The sequence below is a fragment of the Melospiza georgiana genome, chromosome 12 (genome assembly GCF_028018845.1).
Source record: "Melospiza georgiana isolate bMelGeo1 chromosome 12, bMelGeo1.pri, whole genome shotgun sequence".
Classification (NCBI taxonomy): Eukaryota; Metazoa; Chordata; class Aves; order Passeriformes; family Passerellidae; genus Melospiza; species Melospiza georgiana.
In genome coordinates, this window is record NC_080441.1 from 15,920,480 (window position 1) to 15,939,869 (window position 19,390).

General features: G+C 52.8%; 2 protein-coding genes across 2 annotated transcripts; one reads left to right on the plus strand and one right to left on the minus strand.

Moving 5' to 3' along the window:
* Positions 1-146: 146 nt before the first annotated feature.
* On the plus strand, positions 147-7,731 carry RBM41 (RNA binding motif protein 41). Its single transcript, XM_058032404.1, has 7 exons — positions 147-161; positions 829-945; positions 1,042-1,234; positions 4,375-4,579; positions 6,007-6,377; positions 6,969-7,116; positions 7,390-7,731. Exons 1-7 carry the CDS (start codon positions 154-156, stop codon positions 7,545-7,547), a joined length of 1,200 nt encoding a protein of 399 aa, XP_057888387.1. The 5' UTR covers positions 147-153; the 3' UTR covers positions 7,548-7,731.
* A 264-nt stretch (positions 7,732-7,995) lies between these two features.
* LOC131088378 (nuclear pore glycoprotein p62-like) lies at positions 7,996-14,823 on the minus strand. Its single transcript, XM_058032389.1, has 12 exons — positions 14,525-14,823; positions 13,345-13,730; positions 12,284-12,394; positions 11,692-11,823; positions 11,361-11,465; positions 10,811-10,919; positions 10,515-10,659; positions 10,027-10,076; positions 9,771-9,905; positions 8,987-9,098; positions 8,524-8,590; positions 7,996-8,211 (listed from the first exon to the last, which is right to left on the minus strand). The coding sequence occupies exons 1-12, from the start codon at positions 14,821-14,823 to the stop codon at positions 8,120-8,122; spliced, it is 1,743 nt and encodes a 580-aa protein (XP_057888372.1). The 3' UTR covers positions 7,996-8,119.
* Between the last annotated feature and the right edge of the window lie 4,567 nt (positions 14,824-19,390).

Genomic DNA, 19,390 nt, shown 5'->3' on the forward strand with positions numbered 1-19,390 from the left:
CCCCTGTCCCCGCTCACCCCACAGCGGGCACCGCTCGGTGCAGCAGCCCCGGGGCCCCGCTCGGTGCCAGCCCCGCGGCCCCGGCCCGGCCGCTCCTTCCGGGGCGGCTCCCGGCGCTCCCCTCAGGCGCTGGCGGTGCGGAGCGGCGGGGCCATGCGGCGGTGAGCGGGGCAGCCGCAGCTCCCGGGTGCCCAGAGAGCCCACACGGGCTACCGGGCACGGCCTGGGCCCGGTGCCAGCCCCGGTGCTGCGGCCGGAGCGGGGGGAACGGGAGCGCGGCACGGCCCGGGCGGGGCTGGGGCCGAGTCTGGCTCTGGGGTGGATCTGTCTCTGGGCTGGGTTTGGGGTTTGCGGGCTCTCTGCTCCGGAGCTGGTGACCCCGGAAAGGGAAAAGCGCTGCTGAAAGTCTCAGTTTCGTTTCGGCGTCGCGGTTTCGCTTCTTTCTTGCCTGACTCACGTGAAACTAGCCAGACACTGCTAGATGCTGTGTTTGAATGGAAGTTATGCATCATCTTGCATCTAGATGCATATGATTTTGGTCTCTAAAAATGATGGCATCCCATTTTAAAGTGAACAAACAACCACCCCACCAACACAAAAACACCCGAAGATTCCTTGGGGTACTTTAATGTTCTCAAAGGAATCCCAAATCTGTTGACTTTTCTAGTAATGTTAAAGGGAGTTTTGGTCAAGTACTTTTGGTTCCTTGTGTTTTTAAATCCCGTAAAAACAGCCCAGGAGGTGGAGGAGCTGTAGCAGGGGTGTGTGTTGAGCAGTGTTTCTCCTGTTGCCCGATTTCTCATGCCTGTGCTGTGTTTGTGCGCCCAGGGTGAACAGCAGCCTGTCCAGCGATGAGCTCCTCCTGGAGGACCTGGAGACAGAAGGGGAGAGGCAGCTCAAGAGCCTCCTCCACCACCAGCTGGACACCAGTGTCTCCATCGAGCAGTGAGTCCTGATCTGGTGTGCTTTGGGCGACAGCAGCCCCTTGCTGCCCCCTGTGCCTCAGAGCTGAGCTGATTGTGCTGTTCCTTTGGCTCACAGGTGCAAGTCCAAGCGGAGATGCTTTGGCCCTGCAGCTTTTTACAAACCCTTTGGGGAAGAGGCTGCGGGGGCTTTGAGCCTGTCCCAGTTCCAGGCCCTGCAGGAGAGTGACAAGGAAACCTCCTCTCTCCGGGAGCTGGGGCTCTCTGACTCAGAGATCCTGCTCTGGAAGAACCAGGATTCAGCAAGGAAGGTGGGTGTGCTGCTTTCTGGGGTCCCAAAGAAGGAGGAATGGAGAATCTGACTCCATGTTCTCAGAAGGATATGATATGATATGATATGATTGATATGATATATTGTATGATATTTACAGACATCTTTTATGAATTTTTTTTTTCTTTAGAATTTTTCTTCCTGAGAAGCTGAGAGGCTTCAAGAACAAAATGTAAACAATGGTTATCTGCTGCTGTGGAATGTAACAAGTGGATCTGTGATTGGTCTCATAGAGTTGTTTCTAATTAATGGCCAATCACAGTCAGCTAGCTTGGACTCTGTCCAAGCCACAAGCTTTTGTTATCATTTTTTTTTCCTATTCTTAGCTAGCCTTCTGATGAAATCCTTTCTTCTATTGTTTTAGTATAGCTTTAATATAATACATATCATAAAATAATAAATCAAGCCTTCTGAAACATGGAGTCAGATCCTCGTCTCTTCCCTCATCCTTGGACCCCTGTGAACACTGTCACTATTATATTATATTATATTATATTATATTATATTATATTATATTATATTATATTATATTATGTTATATTATATTATATTATATTATATTATATTATATTATATTATATTATATTATATTATATTATCTATACTAAAGAAAGAGAAAGAATACAGACAGAAGGCTTAACAAGAATGATAATGAAAAACTCCTGACTGACTCCTCAGAGTCCAGCACAGTTGATGGTGATTGGTGATTAAGTTAAAACAATTCACATGAAACCAATCAAACAATGACCAGTTGATAAACAATCTCCAGACCACATTCCAAAGCAGCAAAGCACAGGAGAAGCAATCAGATAATTATTGTTTTCATTTCTCTCTGAGGCTTCTCAGCTTTCCAGGAGAAGAAATCCTGGCAAAAGGATTTTTCCAGAAAATGTGGCAGTGACAGGTGGGCATGGTCTGCTCTCACCTGAGGGTGGTCAGCTTCCTCTGACCCTGTGGCACTCTGGTAGAAAATTCCAGTCCTTTGTAAGCCATTGGTAAAGAATGGCCACTCCTGTATCCCAGCACTGTCCTACATTTCCTCTGGCCTCTTTTCTTTGGTGGAATGGTTGGTGTTAAAAGCTGTGGTGGAGGCAGGACTGGGTCCTTTGGAACACAGCAGGATGTGAGGATATTACTGCCTCTGCCTTGATCTGAAACAAATAATTTCACCTGTTTATATCTATGTATGAAGGATTTAAATGCTAGAAGGGAAGGAGAAAATATTTCAAAACACCTCAACATCCTGCTTTGAGTATCCTGACAGATCCCTGGCTCCCATTGGTGATTTGGGATGGCTCTTTGTAGGGAGTGCTCTCCTTAGGGGCTTGCAGGTCCTTCAGGGGCCCTGGGACAGCCACATGAAAATGGTGCAGAGCTCTCAGACCAAGAGTGTGGTGGCACTGCCTGGGCTCCTCCCTGGGTGCTCTTCCAGCAGGTTTTTCCCCTTTTCCCACCTTCACCTTTATTTTTTCACATTCCAGACACAAGAGGCTTTTGTGGTTGTCCTATGTCAGGTGCACTGGAGCATCCTGCTCTTAATTTACCAAACTAGAAAATGCAAACCAGGACTTGGGCTGATCCTTGGCTTCCCTTTGTCTCCTCTCCCTGAGTGATAGCTGTGTGCAGGAGAGAGTTGTCTGTGGTATGCAGGGCCTTGCCTCTTTTCAGCTGAAGTCATGACTTGCTTTGGTGTTTAAATGCAAATCCAGCCCTAGTGTGGCCTGATTAAAGCTTGGTGCAGAGAGGAGTGGTGTTAATTTAGCAATGAAAATCAATGTCGTCAGTACCAGCTGTTATATTTAGTATGAAATGTATTCTGGGACGTTCAGAAAAAAACATTTGTATGGAAAACACTCCTCTGACAGAAAAAAAGAGGGTGACATCAGGGTATGTCTTCTACAGGTTCTGAGAGGAGAATATTTATGGATAAAGCCTAAGTCAGGTAGTGATGTGCAGCTTTGGAGGTGGAGGCCCTGAGTGAAATATTCCACCATGAGTGATGAATAATGTCAGCTGAGACAGAACTTCAGATTGCCTGGGGAGCTCTTGGCAGAGTACTGAGTGCAGATTTCTGTTATTTTCAGCTGCTAAGTGGCAGCTTTTTTGAAAACAAAGTACAACAAATGATTTCCGGGAATTGCTTTTCCTATAAACAGCTTTTGTGCCTGGGGGAAGCTGTGCAATGGTGAATGGCAGAAGCTGTGCAGATGTGGGGCAGAGCTACCATGGGGAGCTCTGTTGGGCTGTGCTCAGTGCACAGAGAAAGCCTGGTTTGTTGCCTGAGGCAGAAGGATCTGCCACAGTAATTCTCAAAGTGAGCTTGAGAGCAGAAAACGCACCCCCAGCCCCATGAAAGTGTGTTCTGATGGAGCAAAGTGCCCTTCCAGCAGCTGCAGTGTGCTTTGGCAGCATGAAGTGGCCTCTGCAGTGAGGTTTGTTTGCCCAGGGATGCTCCCTACTCTCAGCTGTGCAGCAATTCCTCGGTGGTTTCTGGAAGCTGGCTCAGTGGTGCTGGTTGGGGTTTAGTGTTCATCATAAATCTCCTCTCAGGTGCCAAGCAGCAGCTGGGGGTCCACTTTTCAGCAAATAAGGTTCTCAGGGTTACTGAATAAGAGCTTGGAGATGCTGTAGGTGTGGGGAAGAACTGCCAGAGGATGGTGGTGCAGTGACTGAATTAGCCTTCAAAGAACATGGAGTCAGATTCATTCATTCCTTCCAGCAGTGGGCATCTAAGAAAATACCGGAGTTGCTGCTCCCAGCTGTGCTTGGGATCGGGGCTGTGCCGTTTGGCCGGCTCTGGGGAGCAGCCCGTGCTGTCGCTGATGTTGCTGTGCTGTTTTGCAGGGTTGGGGCATTTGGCTGGCTCTGGGGAGCAGCCCGGGCTGTCGCTGATGTTGCTGTGCTGTTTTGCAGGGTTGGGGCATTTGGCTGGCTCTGGGGAGCAGCCCGTGCTGTCGCTGATGTTGCTGTGCTGTTTTGCAGGGTTGGGGCATTTGGCTGGCTCTGGGGAGCAGCCCGGGCTGTCGCTGATGTTGCTGTGCTGTTTTGCAGGGTTGGGGCATTTGGCTGGCTCTGGGGAGCAGCCCGTGCTGTCGCTGATGTTGCTGTGCTGTTTTGCAGGGCTCGGGGCTGGGGGCAGCCCCCGAGGCCACGCAGGAGCGGCTGGATGCCATCCGGGAGAAGCTGGAGGAGCGGCGCCGCATCCTGGCGCTGCCGCAGCGCTTCGCGGGCAGCAAGCAGCTGAGCCGGCGGGAGATGGAGATCGAGCAGGCGCTGTTCCAGGGCACAGACCGCCACTCCTTCCTCAGGGCCCTCTACCACCAAGGTGCCGCCCCCAGCCAGGGCTCCTCCTGCACACACAGCCAGCCCCACACGGTTCTGTCTGGCCGCCTGTCTCTGAGGATGTGGTTCTGCTTTGGTGCTGTGTGGGAGGAGATATTTTCATCCCTTACAGGAGCAGGCAGTGTTGGTTCTCTTTTAAGAGAAGTTAGAGGGTTTTAAAGTGTATTTCTAGGTCTCCTCGAGGTGTTGCATGTAGTGCAGAGCAGCTCAGGGTGTGGGAGGGAAGCTGGGTCATGCTTTGGTGGAGCCTAGAGGTCTGAGTTAAGCAAAGTGCCTGGTTAAGGAAAGTGCCTGCTTTTAAAGTGGGTCACAGGCATCTTTTCATGAAAATCCTTTCATTAAGATTTTTTTCCTGCTGAGAAGCTAAGAAGCTTCAGGAAGAAAATGTAAACAATGGTTATCTGCTGCTGTGGAATGCAACAGGTGCATCTGTGATTGGCCCATCTTAAATGTTTATAATTAATGGCCAGTCACAGCCCAGATAGCTCAGGTCTCTGTCTGAGCCACAGACCTTTGTTATTCATTCCTTTCTATTCTTAGCTTAGCCAGCCTTCTGAGAACTTTTCCTTCTAATCTTTTAGTATAGTGTTAATGAAATATATATCTTAAAATTATAAATCAAGCCTTCTGAAATATGGAGTCAGATCCTCATCTCTTCCTTCGACATAAGACCCCTGTGACCACCATCACAAAAGTGAATTTCTGGGTCTCCTTGAGGTGTTGCATGTAGTGCAGAGCAGCTTGGGGTGTGGGAGAGGAGCTGGGTGATGCTTTGGTAGAGCCTCGAGGTCTGAGTTAAGCAAAGTGCCTGGGTGGGACTGGGGATTGTTCCTTATCTGTGGAGGGAGAAGGGAGCAAAGGCACAGAGCAGGTAAGAGGAGGAATGACTTGTTAAAGCCTCATCCCTGAAGGGGAACTGGGTCCAGTTGAAGGCTGGGAGATGCTACTCTCACATTTGTCCTCATTTCCACTAAAGAGAATTAGAAGAGATCATTGATCAGTCCATGTCATGGACCTTTTTAAACCCAGGAACTTAATCTGATGTCCTTGAAATCCAAGTGTTCCTATTCCAGGCAGTGGTACAGGAGGGCAGCATGGCCCATCCTTGCTGCACATGCAGGAGGAGGAAGGTGTGTTGAAGGAGTCACTAGAAAGTGCTGAAATGTGGCTGCAGATAAGCGAGGGCATCTCTGAAAAGAGCTCTGATGTAGCACAGGTGGAGCTGCTGCTCTCTGCAGGTTCATCCTGAGCTGGGGACCAGCACTTGCTGGGGCTGTTTTCAACAGCCTGCAGGGCCTGGGCACGGAGGCTGGGGTGAAATGGGGTTTCTCCTTTCTGTGTCTCTGCTTGCCCTCTGTGTGTTTTCCAGGCTATTGGTGATAGTTACCATGTATCTCTGTTCTGAATTAGATGACACTCAAAAGAGGGGAACAGATGAAAAGGACCCCATGGTTCATCTGGAGAGTGTTTACCAAGAGCTGCTGAGCAAGAAGTGCCCTGAAAAAGTCCAGTCTGCTACAAATGACCCCTGCTCGTCCCCCACCCCACAGGGGTCTAGGACTAAGGAGTCACCACCTCCAGAGCAGGAGGAGCAAGCAGAACAGGCAGCAAGTCCCAGTGTTTCTGCAGCAGAGCCCCAGCAGTCCCCTCCCAGGCCTGTGGTTATCAAAGAGCCAGTTGAGTTTGTCCCAGAAGAGGAGATCCTCAGGAACCGCCTCTCAGAGGAGGAACTGCGGAAAATCCCCAGGTTCTCATCCTACCATCCAGGGGAGCCCAGCAGGGTAAGCTGACATGATCCAGGGTTTATCCCTGCTCAGCAGGATGCCCTGAAGCTGTGTCAGGAGGCAAAGGCTCCTCTTTGCTGTTGCCTTGGAGTTGCTGGGCTGATCCTGCAGGCCAAGGGGGAGAGGAGCCTCCAATGTGGGGGGAAGAGGGACTTTGGGCTCTGATGGGAAGGCACCAGCCTGGCAAAGAGCTGTACCTGTGAGCCCAGCCCTCCCTGGCTCCAGCAGCTCACCTGTTTATGTGCTCTGTCTGTTTGGGCCTGGCTGAGTCCTGCTGTCACTTTATTCAGACTCTTCTGTCTGGTAGCTGGAGATTATTGCATTTTAGAAATAAACAGAGTGAACTGAATAAACTGTTTTATAAATAAATTGAACTGTTTTATAATAAACTGAAACTGTCAGTTCTTGATGCAGGCAAGCAGGGTGGTGCCTTGATTTCAGAGCTGCCTTTCTCTGTACACCCACATGTCCTCTAAATGCCATCATTAGCACGTGGGTGTGAGGGTTGAGCTAATTCACACCTTGAGCTGTGCAGGTTGGAAGGTGTGTCTGCATGGCAAAGGCTGGCTGACCCTGTGTGTGTTCCAGGTGCTGTATTTGAAGAACCTGGGCCCCCGAGTGACAGTGAGGGACCTGGTGTCCCTGTTTGCCCGGTTCCAGAGGGAGGACAGTCCCCTGATCCAGTTCCGCCTCCTGAGCGGCCGCATGAGGGACCAGGCCTTCATCACCTTCCCTGGTGAGTTCCTGCCTTGTGCCTCTCTGTTCTTCCTGACTCCCAAAGGTGCCACATCCTCCTACAGAGCACTGCTTTCCAAGAGGAAGCAGGGGAATTTACTCCTTTTGTTTTCCTGTTGTGCCACGGTCCTTTCTCTGGGTTGGAAGGGGATTTACCAGGGCAGAAGTGATGCAGTCTGTCATATTCAGTGTTCATCCCACATGTCAGACCAGGCTGAGGGGCCAGGAGATGGGAACACCCATAGGATGACCCTGTGTCCCCCTCTCCTTGCAGACACAGAGTCAGCCCAGAGAGCCCTGCAGCTGCTGAACGGGTACAAGCTGCAGGGGAAGCCCTTGGTCATTGCCTTTGGGAAAAGCAGGAAGCACTTGTCAGAGGCTGACTCTGCCATCCCCAGCTCCTCTGCTGCAGAGAACGCTCCTGCCACGTGAGGGATGGAGAACCAGCAGCCTTGTGGAGTTCAGTGAGCTGTGGATGAACCTGGGACAATGCAGGACTGCTGGGAGCCCACATGCAGGACCAGACTGGGAGGAGCTGGGCTCTTCTTGAGAGCTGGGCAGTGCCCACACACTGTGGCAAAGAGGGAGGGAAGAGGCCAGGTAAATAAATGCACTTATTGTGATATTTCCTTAGTGTGTGCTTATTGCTGTTCATAGTCCTAAGTCCTCTAGAGCCAAGTGTGCTGCACTCTGCTGCTGCAGAACTGTGTCCACACCTCAGTCCTGGGAGCCTCCCAGCTCTGCTGGCTCCTCTGGACTCCAAGCCCTCCAAAGCAGCATTTCTGTATCTCACCAGTCTGCATGCAGAGCTAAAGCACAGAGACCAGACTTTGCCACAAACGTCAGGCAGCTACTCCTGTCCCACACAACAAAGATCACCTTTGGGAACAAACAACACATTTTATTGCAAGAAAAGGAAACAAAAGCCAGGTCATCATTTTGGATCTCAAAACCTGCACAGAAAACAGATGTGTTTATGTCCATCCTTTGAACTTGGTAATGTTTCAATCAAAGGTGATCCTAAAGCTGCGCTCCTGCTCCTTGCGGCGACTCTCACAAACCTTGGTCACCTCTTCCACCTTCCTCTGCAGCACAGCTGTGGCAGAAACAAGGGAATAATGTCACAGTCACCCCAGAACACAACCCTGCACAGTTTTGCTTGCAGGAAAAAGAAAAACATTTTGGGAAGGCTTTTTTGGTAAAACAGCAGCAGTTGGCAGCAGTAACTTCTGAGCAGAGGCCTCTAATCAGGCACAGCAGGAGACTTCAAGCCCAGAAGGGACAGTGCCACTGAAGGTGAGGAGGAACACTCCTCAGGCATCCTCAGGAATTCAGGGATGGGCAAACACCCACACACAGGGTCCTGCTTCCCATTCACATTCCCAGAAGGCTGCAGGACAAAGCTCACCTGAATTCTGGTCAATCCACTGCAGGGAATCCATGTGTGCATTCAGAATTTTACAGATCTGCTGAAGCTGAGTAGAAAGAGAAAGTGCAAGTCAGCTGTGAGACAGCATAAACAGCAAGAGGAGTCAAAGGCAAGTTTCTCCTTGCCCAGCTTCACTAAGGCAGCAGCCACTTGGCCAGGGAAGTGTGTGCAGCAATGCTGCTATTTTGCTGCTCCTTACCAGCAAGAAAACTGCACAGTTTAGATGATATGCCTGTGGCTTTGCATATTTTAATTTAGCCCTAGGAACCAGGAGAACATTGATCACCTCAGGCTTGAGTGGCAAAATTCAAAATGAATGTGGAAAAACTCAATCTGCAATACTGAAGTGAAACTTATACTGAAAAAAAATCTGCTGAGTACAGCCATAAGGAGCATTAAGATCAAATTAATATAAATCATAAAGAAAGAAGCTTGCACTTACAGGATCACTTGTGTCTGCTGGGCCCCTGGATGTGTTCAGGTGCTCAGTGATGTCCTTCAGATCCTGTGCCATGCGCTTCAGCTGAGCATCGATGTTTTCAGCCAGTTTGTAGCTGCAGAACACACAGGAACCAAGATCAGAATGGGTAAAGAAAACTCTGAAGAGCTGCTTGCAGTCACAGCAACTGTGGGCAATCAGAATGAGCTTCCATGTCTGCAGCCAAGGCTGGCAGAGACTTGGGAACAGCAGCCAGAGAGGCTCCACACCCACACGAAGAGACTCGTAGCCCCTCTCTCCCTTGATCTACAAACAAGCAGGAGAGTGGAGGACTTCCTGCAAGGCTTTGTGGGGACTGAAAGAAGGAGCAAGCCTGGATTCAAGATGCCTTATCCCTCGAACCAGACAAACACTGCCTTTAATTACCCTGCCATGATGCATCCCTAAAGCCTTACGAGGGGGCTCGTGCCACACAGAGTTCTCTGCTCTCACCACTGCTGGCACTGAAGAACCCATTAACTTCCCAAGATTATGCCAATATTAGTAACCTCTTCCCAGAGAGCTGATTACACCAACATCCAAAGTGCTTTTCAAGCTGATTCAAGGGCTTCCACTCACTGTTCTGGTTTCTAAAGAGTAAACTCTAACTTGCAATGCATAGAACAGGATTAAATATCTGACAGCAGCCACTGCTTGTTCAGTCCTGTCCCCATCCCAGCTCCATGTCCCACTGGCTGCTGTGAGCCAGCCCAGTGCCCATGCCAGCCCCAGCAGGTCGGTGCCTCACGTCCTCTCCCGCTCCTCATCCGCGTGCTGCAGGTAGATGGTCCCGCTCTGCTCCTTCACAGACTCCTCCAGAGGGGTCAGCAAGTCCTCCAGCTCCTTCTGCTGGGACAGAATGAAGTCCAGTTCCTGATCCAGTCTGCAAAGAGAAATGCCAACTGCTTCCCTTTCATGTTGCAGACATGGCAGAGCTGTCCCACAGCCAGGCAGGACAAGGCAGAGAAGAAATCAAATCATTGCAAGTTCTCATGGTCTCCTACCTCTTCTGGTCAACCTTCACCTTCTCTACTTCTCTGTGTAGTGAAGTAATCTGGAAACAGAAGACATTTCATTACACCTTGAAAACCACAAAGTCAGCTCTGCAAAGAGAGGTGGGAGGGAGAAGACAGCACCATGGAAGTTCTGGTAGAAATGAGAGATGGCCACAAAGATTTACAGACCAAAATAAGGAATAAGGGAGGAACGATCCTCCCTTATGCCTTATTTCTCCTCCCTATTCCACTCCAATAATGGAATAAGCTTGGAATAATCTCCCCTAAGAGAAGCTGGTATCACAGAGCAATGGCACAGAACAATTGCCAGCTCCAAGGCCTAAAGCCCAGAGCAGACACACACACACAGAGACTGTGAGAAGCACCCAGGGGAGCTCCCAGCTATTTGTACCATGTTCTAGATGCCTGTTGCCCCTGTGACAGGGCCATGCAGGAGCCAAGCCAGCAGAAGGGGGTTGCTCTGGAGGCCTCCTCACCTTCTCCCCGTTCTCGATCAGCATGCGGTCCCAGGCATTGACTTGTGTGGCCTGGTGCAGGAAGTGCTTCTCTTGGTCCTCCAGCTCCAGGCTCCACTTGTTGATCAAACTCTCCAGCTGGGCATAAGTCATCACTGGGGGGGCACTGAGGGGAGGGAGGGCAGCACAGGACACGAGGTCAGCACAGACAAACAGCACAGCTCTCACTGATCTCCCCTCCCTCCTCCAGAGCCCAGCCTGAGCCCTGCAGCTGCTCCAGCCCAGGCAGGAAAGGGTCAATGGCAGCAAACTCCCACCTGGCTGTGGTGGCTGTGGTTGTGGCAGCTGTGGAGGTCACAGCTCCAATGGCACCTGTGGTGGTCAATGGCTTCAGGTTCAAAGGGAAGCCAGAAGCAGAAGTTGTCCCTGCAGGAAGAGATCCAAGTCAGGCAGCAGAAGGGGACACAGCTGGCACCTCTCAAACCAGAGCAGCTCCAGGGTGCCCATGGCTACAGGAGCTGCAGCAGATCCCTCTGAAGGGAACAGCAGCAAATCCTACATCAGTCAAGGAGGGAATGCAAACATGCCCAGCCCCTTGTCAATATCCCCGTGTTTTACTGCTGGAACCAAGAACTGCCAGCACACCCAGCTCCTCCCCTGCACCTCTGAGTGCATGAGAGAACTTCTGTGTTTTCACAAGGAGATGGAAAAGGATCAGAGAAAGACAGACGGTGCTGTTTTCAGTTACTTGAGGGCTTTGGAAATCACAGCTGCTCTGCTCCTACTCTACCATGGCCCTTTACACCTGTACAGAGCACTGAATTCAGTGTCCCTTCCCTTCAGTGCCTTTCAGCACCCTGCTCCTACCAGTGGCAGTGCTTGTGGTGGCAGCTGTGGTTCCAGGAACCTTCAATCCAAAGCCAAGTGTCCCCAGAGTGGCTGTCCCAGTGGAACCAGTGGAGGTGGCACCCACTGTGAAGAGAAGACACCATTGACAGGTGGCATGAGCCATGGCATGCAGGGCCCTTGGAGAAGCTGTGCCCAGCCTGCTCCTCTCTCCCTGCACCAGCCCCAGCCCCAGGAGAGCAGCAGCAGCCCTAAGGAAGCAGCAGCAGCACCCCCAGCCCCAGGGGAGCAGCCCCAGCCCCCTGGCTGCCCCTGCATGGCCCCAGGGCCAAACCTGCCTGCAGAGACTCACGTGAGAGGCCCGTGGTGCTGGAGGAGGCTGGGGCTGAAGAAGTTGCCACAGATGCAAACAAGGAGGGCCCCGTGGAGCCCAGCACTGAGGTGGTGCTGGTGGTGGAGGCCGTGCTGGCAGCTGTGGATGTCACTGCAGGGACAAACAGCTCCAGGTGAACAAGCAGAGCACACTGAGCTCCCACCCCCTGCACAACAGCCCTGCTGGGAGGGTGACACCAACTGCCCAGCCACACCTGGTTCTGGGCCATGGCAGCATTTCAACCCCCTTACCCTCTTATTCTCCCTCCACTCCTTGTCTTGCACCATCTGCCCCTTTAAGATTGTGCCTCCCTTCCCCTGTGCTCCCCAAACAAGCACAGAACAGAATCTGGCATGAGGGACACAATCAGAACCACAGGACACAGTGTCCAAAGGCTCTGGGAACTGTCACAGATCCCCACTGCCAGGGCAAACCCACAGGAACAAACACTTGTGGCCCCTTCCCACACCCCAGTCTAAGAGATTTGTCTGCTTCCAACAGACAGCTACAGCCAGGAGGAGAGCAGAGTCCCCAAAGCCTTGAGGAATTGTTTTCTAGAACAGCTCCCTACCTCCCAGCTTGGCTCCAAAGCTCAGGGTTGGTGCCTGGCTGGTGCTTGTGGTCAGTGTTGCTGTGCTTGTACTGGTGGCTGCTGATGAAGGCTGAGCCCCAAAGGTCAGGCCTGGAACCAAGAGCAAAAAGAAAAGATGGCATTCCTTCCTCCAGGCTAAAGAGCAAGTGCTGCCCAGCACTGCAGCCCCTGGACAGCCTGTCAGAAACACCTCTGGCCCCAGCACAAGCCAGGGGCTGCAGAGCCAAACCCCCACTGCATCCCCAGATACACCCATGCCAAAGGCTCCAGCCCCCAGCTGCCCCCCGAGGCTGAGTCACAGCACAGGGCACAGCTGTGATAGCCAGGACACGCACAGTGTCACCATACAATTTCAGAAAGCCTCAACCCACACACAGTAAGACCAAACCACTGCAGAAGGCTGCAAGCATCTGCCCTGCTTGTTCTTTAGCCCAATCTTTTACCCTCCTCATGTTGATGCCCTGCCCCTGTGTGCCCTCTGCTCCCTTTGGTGGTTGCTCAGCACACCTGGGCACCCCATGGCTCACTGCTGTCAGTGCTGCTCACAGCTGTGCCCACTGGGGATGGGGCTGGGCCATCCCATCCCAGTGACCCCAAACTGTGCCTGCAGCCCCATCCCAGTGACCCCAAACTGTGCCCACAGCACAGCCCCATCCCAGTGACCCCAAACTGTGTCTGCAGCCCCATCCCAGTGACCCCAAACTGTGCCTGCAGCCCCATCCCAGTGACCCCAAACTGTGCCCACAGCACAGCCCCATCCCAGTGACCCCAAACTGTGCCTGCAGCCCCATCCCAGTGACCCCAAACTGTGCCTGCAGCCCCATCCCAGTGACCCCAAACTGTGCCCACAGCACAGCCCCATCCCAGTGACCCTAAACTGTGCCCACAGCACAGCCCCACCCCAGTGACCCCAAACTGTGCCTGCAGCCCCATCCCAGTGACCCCAAACTGTGCCCACAGCACAGCCCCACCCCAGTGACCCCAAACTGTGTCCCCGTGTCCCAGTGTGACACCCCACGCCCCCCAGGCTGCTCACCCACCTGAGGGCTGCCCCCCGAGGCTGAAGGGCGCTGCTGTGGGGGTGGCAGCTGCCAGGGTGGCTGTGCTGGTGCTGGCAGCAGCCGCAGGGGCCGTGCCAAAGCTCAGCCCGGCCGCCGTGGCCGGCGCAGCCGCGGTGCCGATGCTGAACCCGGCCGTGCCCGCCTGGCTCGTGCTGCCACTGGAGAAGGTGAAGCCTCCTGGGGTCCCAGAGACAGCCGTGCTGCTGCTGCTGCTGGCAGCAGAGCCAAAGGCAAAGCCAGACTGGGCTGCTGCCTGGCTCGAGGGGGTGCTGGTTGCAGCAGGGGCACCAAAGGAAAAGCTCCCCGTGATTGCAGGAGCTGGAGTGGCAGTGCTGGCTCCAAAGGTCACTTTTGGGGTGTTTGCCCTGGGGAAGAGAAGAAAAGAAATGAAGCCATTCTGATTGAGACACACATCCACCCAAGTGCACAGCTGGCTTCCTCCCTGAGCATTTGCTGACAGCAGAAAGCTCCTTTCAGAGAATGCACAGCTGGCCAGGCTGTGTCCCAGTTCTGCCAACAGACTCCATCCAGCTGCTGTCACTGCCATCCCCCTCAGGGCTCATTCCACTGCCTGTCCCTTCATGGCCTCCACCCACCCAGGTACCACAGGGCATCTTATGGAGTACACGTGCAGCTGCTCCTTCTTCTCCCAGCTCACCATTTCCATTCCCTCTACCCAAGGCTGTTTTTTCCTGCTCGTCCCCATTTGAGCTCCCTTCCCACAGCTCCCATCTGGCGAGCTTTGCCAGCAGCAGCTCTGCAGAACCGCTCCAGAGCTCGCCGCCTCTCCTGATCGGCAAATCCCTCCCAAAGTGCGGGGAAAGCATTCAGAGCGCTCCGGATGCGGGTCAGAGAGAACGAGACGTTTGATATTGGGCAGCAGAGCTTCGGCATTTCTGCGAGCTCGCGTCTGCAGCCCCGTTCCGGCCGGGATCGCGGCACATCCCCTTCCCCACGTGCGGGGCTCCCGTGCGAACGGAGCGGGGCCGGGGCCGGGGCTCGCCGAGCCCTGCAGGGCGCTGGCAGGAGCCGGCAACAAGGGGCAGGGCTCGCTCCGAGCAGCTTTGCCCGGAGAGCCCTCGCCCGGCACCCACGGGACCCCGCTCCCTCCGTCCCCCTGTCCGTCCCCCTGTCCGTCCCGCCCGGGCCCGGCTCTCACCCCATTGAGAAGGCGGCGGCTGTCGTGGCGGCGGGGGCCGCGCTGGCCGAGCCGAAGCTGAAGCTGGAGGGCTGCGCGGCCGTGCCCGGCCTGCTGAAGGAGAAGAGCCCGGCGGGCTGGCTGCCGCCCGCCGCCGGCGCCGCGCTGCCGAAGCTGAAGCCGGTGGAGGCGGGGGCGGGCGCCGGCGCGGAGAAGGAGAAGCCGCTGGTGGCCGTGGTGGTGGCGGCGGCGGCGGCTCGGGGCGCGCCCAGGCCGAAGGCGCCGCCGGGCGCGGCCGCCCCGAAGCTGAACTGGCTCATGGCCGGGCGGCGGCGGCGGCGGCGGGGCCGAGCTCCGGCAGCGCCGCGGCACCGGGACCGCGCTTGGGGATGGCGTCACCGCGCCCCGCCCCGCCCGCCCCCGCGCCTTCCCGCCTCCGCGCCCATTGGGTGGCGCGGCCGTCACTCGCGGGATGGCAGCTCCGATTGGCTGTGAGGGCGCGTGGGGGGGGCGTGTCGGGGTTGCTGTGGGGATGAGGGACGCGGCTGCGGTAGCGGAGTGAGGGACGGGGGAGAGACCGGAGTGAGGGACGGGGGAGAGACCGGAGTGAGGGACGGGGGAGAGAGACCGGAGTGAGGGACGGGGGAGAGACCGGAGTGAGGGACGGGGGAGAGACCGGAGAGAGACCGGAGAGAGGGACAGGGGAGAGACCGGAGTGAGGGACATGGGAGAGACCGGAGAGAGGGACAGGGAGAGAGACCGGAGAGAGGGACGGGGGAGAGACCGGAGTGAGGGACAGGGGAGAGAGACCGGAGTGAGGGACAGGGGAGAGAGACCGGAGTGAGACCGGAGTGAGACCGGAGTGAGGGACAGGGGAGAGAGACCGGAGTGAGGGACGGGGGAGAGACCGGAGTGAGGGACAGGGGAGAGAGACCGGAGTGAGGGACTGAGGGACAGGGGAGAGAGAGAGCGGAGTGATGGACAGGCGACAGCGGAACAGGGGTGCGGGACAGGGGACACCAGGCTGGAATTGCGGGACAGGAACACGTACCTGCCAATACCTGCCTCTCATTTAAAAGGCGACATTAAATCAGGAACTTTTTCCACTGCCTGCTTTCTTTGATCACTGCTTGACCTCTTTTTTCCTGTTTAGAATAACAGCCTTTCATTCCAGAGGAATCCATCCATTTCACTGAGATCATTTCTAGAGAATTGGGTGGGTTTTAGTTTAATGTGCTGATGGAGTTACATTCCAATGGCAAAACATCAATAGAAAAATTAATTTCCTGTTGAGAACTCCTGACTTGTTGTAGTACAAGAAGTTTTACTTCCTTACCAAAATTTCAGCTCAAATGCTATGTGGAAAGAACTGCTAGAGTTTGGACAATTATCTGGATATTACTGAAGGAAAATTATTTCTCTGATCAACAAATTCCAGGGTGCAACCAGTTCATATGGCTTCATGGCTGTTAGCTGTTGAAGTTTAGCATTCCATAAAGCCAGATAAGATAGCCTTTATCATTAACTAGAAAGGAAACCAGCTGGCTCTGGAGGCCAAGAAGTAAATTTTTATAACTTAGAAACCAAATAATAAAGGCACTTTTCAACAGAAGGAAGCAATGTCAAAGTTAGCAGCACTGTCTGAGATGGGGACCTATGAATGTGTTGGAAAGTTCAGTGAAAACACCTTTGTAGTACTTGTGGCTGCCAGAAAAATGATAATTACATTTCTGTTCTAAACCCCTACATGCCAGATTTTTACCTTGTGCTTCAGGATACTGTCACAAATGGACAGTGGTGCCCAGAGAGAATTCTCCTCACACTGTTTCCTTGTCACTCCTGACTGTGCTGGTGCCTTCCCCTGGAATCAGCTGTTCCCAGTGCTCTGTGCTGCACAGAAAGGTTAAATTGCATTTCTCTGTGTGCTCCTCTGGGATCACCCCACTTTCTCAGGTGCCCTTGGGTCAGAGATACCAGGCTCTGCAAGTGGAACCAGTGCTGAGGACTGTGCTCCATTGAGGTTGGAGGCATCAACAAGGTTAAGCTGACCTGCATTCCATATCAGAATCACTCCTGTGGAGAGAAAATGCAGGTTATTGCCATAGAGACTCATTTCTGGGGGAACAAAAGGCCCAGTGTATGGACTTTGGAAGCAAGGACAGGTTACACAGGAAAATGAGGGAGATGCTGTTCAACAGTTCATGTGGCCAGAGCTTGATCAGTGTTCAAGCTTGCCAGTGCTGTGAAAGACAGCAAAAAGGACTTATTAAAACATATTAACAGCAAAAAGAGGTTCAGAGATCACATCAGTCTGCACTTGATGAGGTCAGACACCTCACAAACAGGGACATGGACAAAGCAGAGATGTTTAATGCCTTCTTCCCCTCTGTCATTAACATCAGATGAGCCCTGGAGCTGTGACTAGGGGCAGGATAAACTCCCAGCCCAAAGTGGACGTGTTTGAGGCTTGCTGCTCCAACTGGATGCACACAAATCTATGGGGCACGATTCTTAACCCCATAAATCTATGGGGTTCATCCCAGAGTGAAATGAAAATGCTTGGGCCGTCATCACAGGATCTCTCTCCATTGTTTTTCAAGTCTTGGGAGCCTGGAGAGGTCCCTGCGCACTGGAAGCTGGCCAAAGTCCTGGTTTTCAAGATGAGCAAGAAGGAAGGCCCTGGTATTTACAGTCCTGTCAGTCTCACTCCAGTGCCTGGTAAAAGAGAGTTATTTTCCTGGGCATTATTGAAAATCACTTGAGAGACAACACAGTCTTTTGGCTTCCAGCAAGGAGCAGGTTTCTGGCTGAGAAAATTTCTCTGGATAAATCTCTCCTTCTTTTCAAGTTTTGGGACAGGGGGAGGGTGAGAGCTGCGTTTATTTATAGATGTATGTGTGTTTGTGTTTCAAATTTCTCTCTGTCACGGTGCAGAGCGCGCTGCCCGTCCTGCAGAGGGAGGTGACCTGCTCCCACACGGTGGCACTGCTGGCCTGCCTGTGTCCCGCACGTGTCCCCTGCAAGGGTCCTCAGAATGGCCCTGTGGACGCTGGCATCTCACAGAACCCCAGCATCGCGGCCCTGTGCAGCTGGCTGGTGAACCACAGAGCGATCTGGGTCACCTTCTGCTCCTCCCTGCAGCATTTTGGGGAAGGGGAAAGGCTGGGTTACAGCGGCACTGAACACATGGTGTGGTGAGAACAGTCCTGCTCATCCTGCTCATCCCTCGCTGCCTCGGGGCATTCATGGGGCCAAACCCCTCCTGCTGCTCCTGCTTTCCCTGCCTCAGCTTCCCCCAGACCCCTCTTGTTTCTCCTCAGTGCTGCCATGCTGAGCCACTTTTCCAACATAAGCTCCATCAATGCCTTTTCCCTCAAAGCCTGCTCATCTCTCCCAGCGCCCCTACAACTCCTCTGTAGCCCCATATTTCTCTTCACAGAGAAAAGCAAGGCACAATTCTTCCCAAGAATATTTCTGGGATTTGCAAGGCACAATTCTTCCCAAGAATATTTCTCTGAACCTCAGAGAAAGAAAACACAATTCTTACCTTATTTGCTGTGCCTGTGTTGTGCCAAAGTAGAATGCAATATGGAGATTGTTTACCCAAAGTGATGGAGTTTTGTTTCCTTGGCCTGTCAGGGCCAGGTGTGTGTGTGTGTTGGGACTGTTGGGGGACAGTCACAAGATTCTGGGCAGTGTGTGCAGGGTTGGGTGCTTGGCACATCCAGTTTTAGATGTATAGAATAATACAGTATAATAAAATAATTAATTAGCCTTCGATATCCATGGAGTCAGATGCATCATTCTTTTTCCCCTCATCACAGCACTGCAATACTCCTCCATGCTCTTTTCCCCTCCTGTGCTTTCCTTTGTGCCCACATCCCTTTCCTCTTTGCTGCCTTTGAGGCCTGGCCAGAGCACAGCCTGGCAGGTGGGGAGGCCTTCCCTTTCCTGCAGTCAGGCTTTGGATTCTTTCATAAACAGCTCAGGCACCCAGGGCTGTGTAAGGTGCAGGGTCTGGCTGTGTTTCTGGACAAGCAGCTGTGGCTTGCAGGACCAGCATGGCTCTGCTGTGGCCACACTGGACTCTGCTTGTGGCTAACACGCTGCCAGGCTCAGGCTGAGCTGGATTTTGGCCTTTCCATGCCATGAGGGCATCCATCCGTCTGTCCAGCCCACGCAGCTGCTAAACTGGGTCCCGCCTGTGTTTTCCTTGGAGCGTGACAGTCTGTTTAGTAAATAATGTAGCGACACGAGGTTCCTTGAACTCAATTTATCTTCCCGGGTAGCCATGGGAACAGCCGGCGGTGCTGAGCCGGGCTTGCCTCAGATCTGCTGCGAGGAAGGCTCTGGTGAGCCTTGCTCCCTCCATCTCCAGCCGGTGCTGTCCTGCCTGGCAGCTGCCCTCATTCAGCCTTGTCTTCTTAAACTCTTCTTACTCTTCTTCAGCCAGCAGCATGGCTGTGGTCACCAATTGTTATGGTGTTGTGAGGGTCCCCAGGATGGGGAGAGAGAGGAGAATTGACTACAAGTTCTAAGAAGGCTGATATATTATATTATATTATATTATATTATATTATATTATATTATATTATATTATATTATATTATATTATATTATATTATATTATATTATATTATATTATATTATATTATATTATATTATATTGTATTGTATTGTATTGTATTGTATCGTATCGTATCGTATCGTATCGTATCGTATCGTATCGTATCATATCATATCATATTATATCATATCATATCCTATCCCAAAACTATGCTGCAGAAAGAGAAAGAAGACATCAGAAGGCTAGATGAGAATAAATAATAAAAACCCATAACAGACTCAGAGAGTCTGACACAGCTGGCTGTGATTGGCCGTTAATTA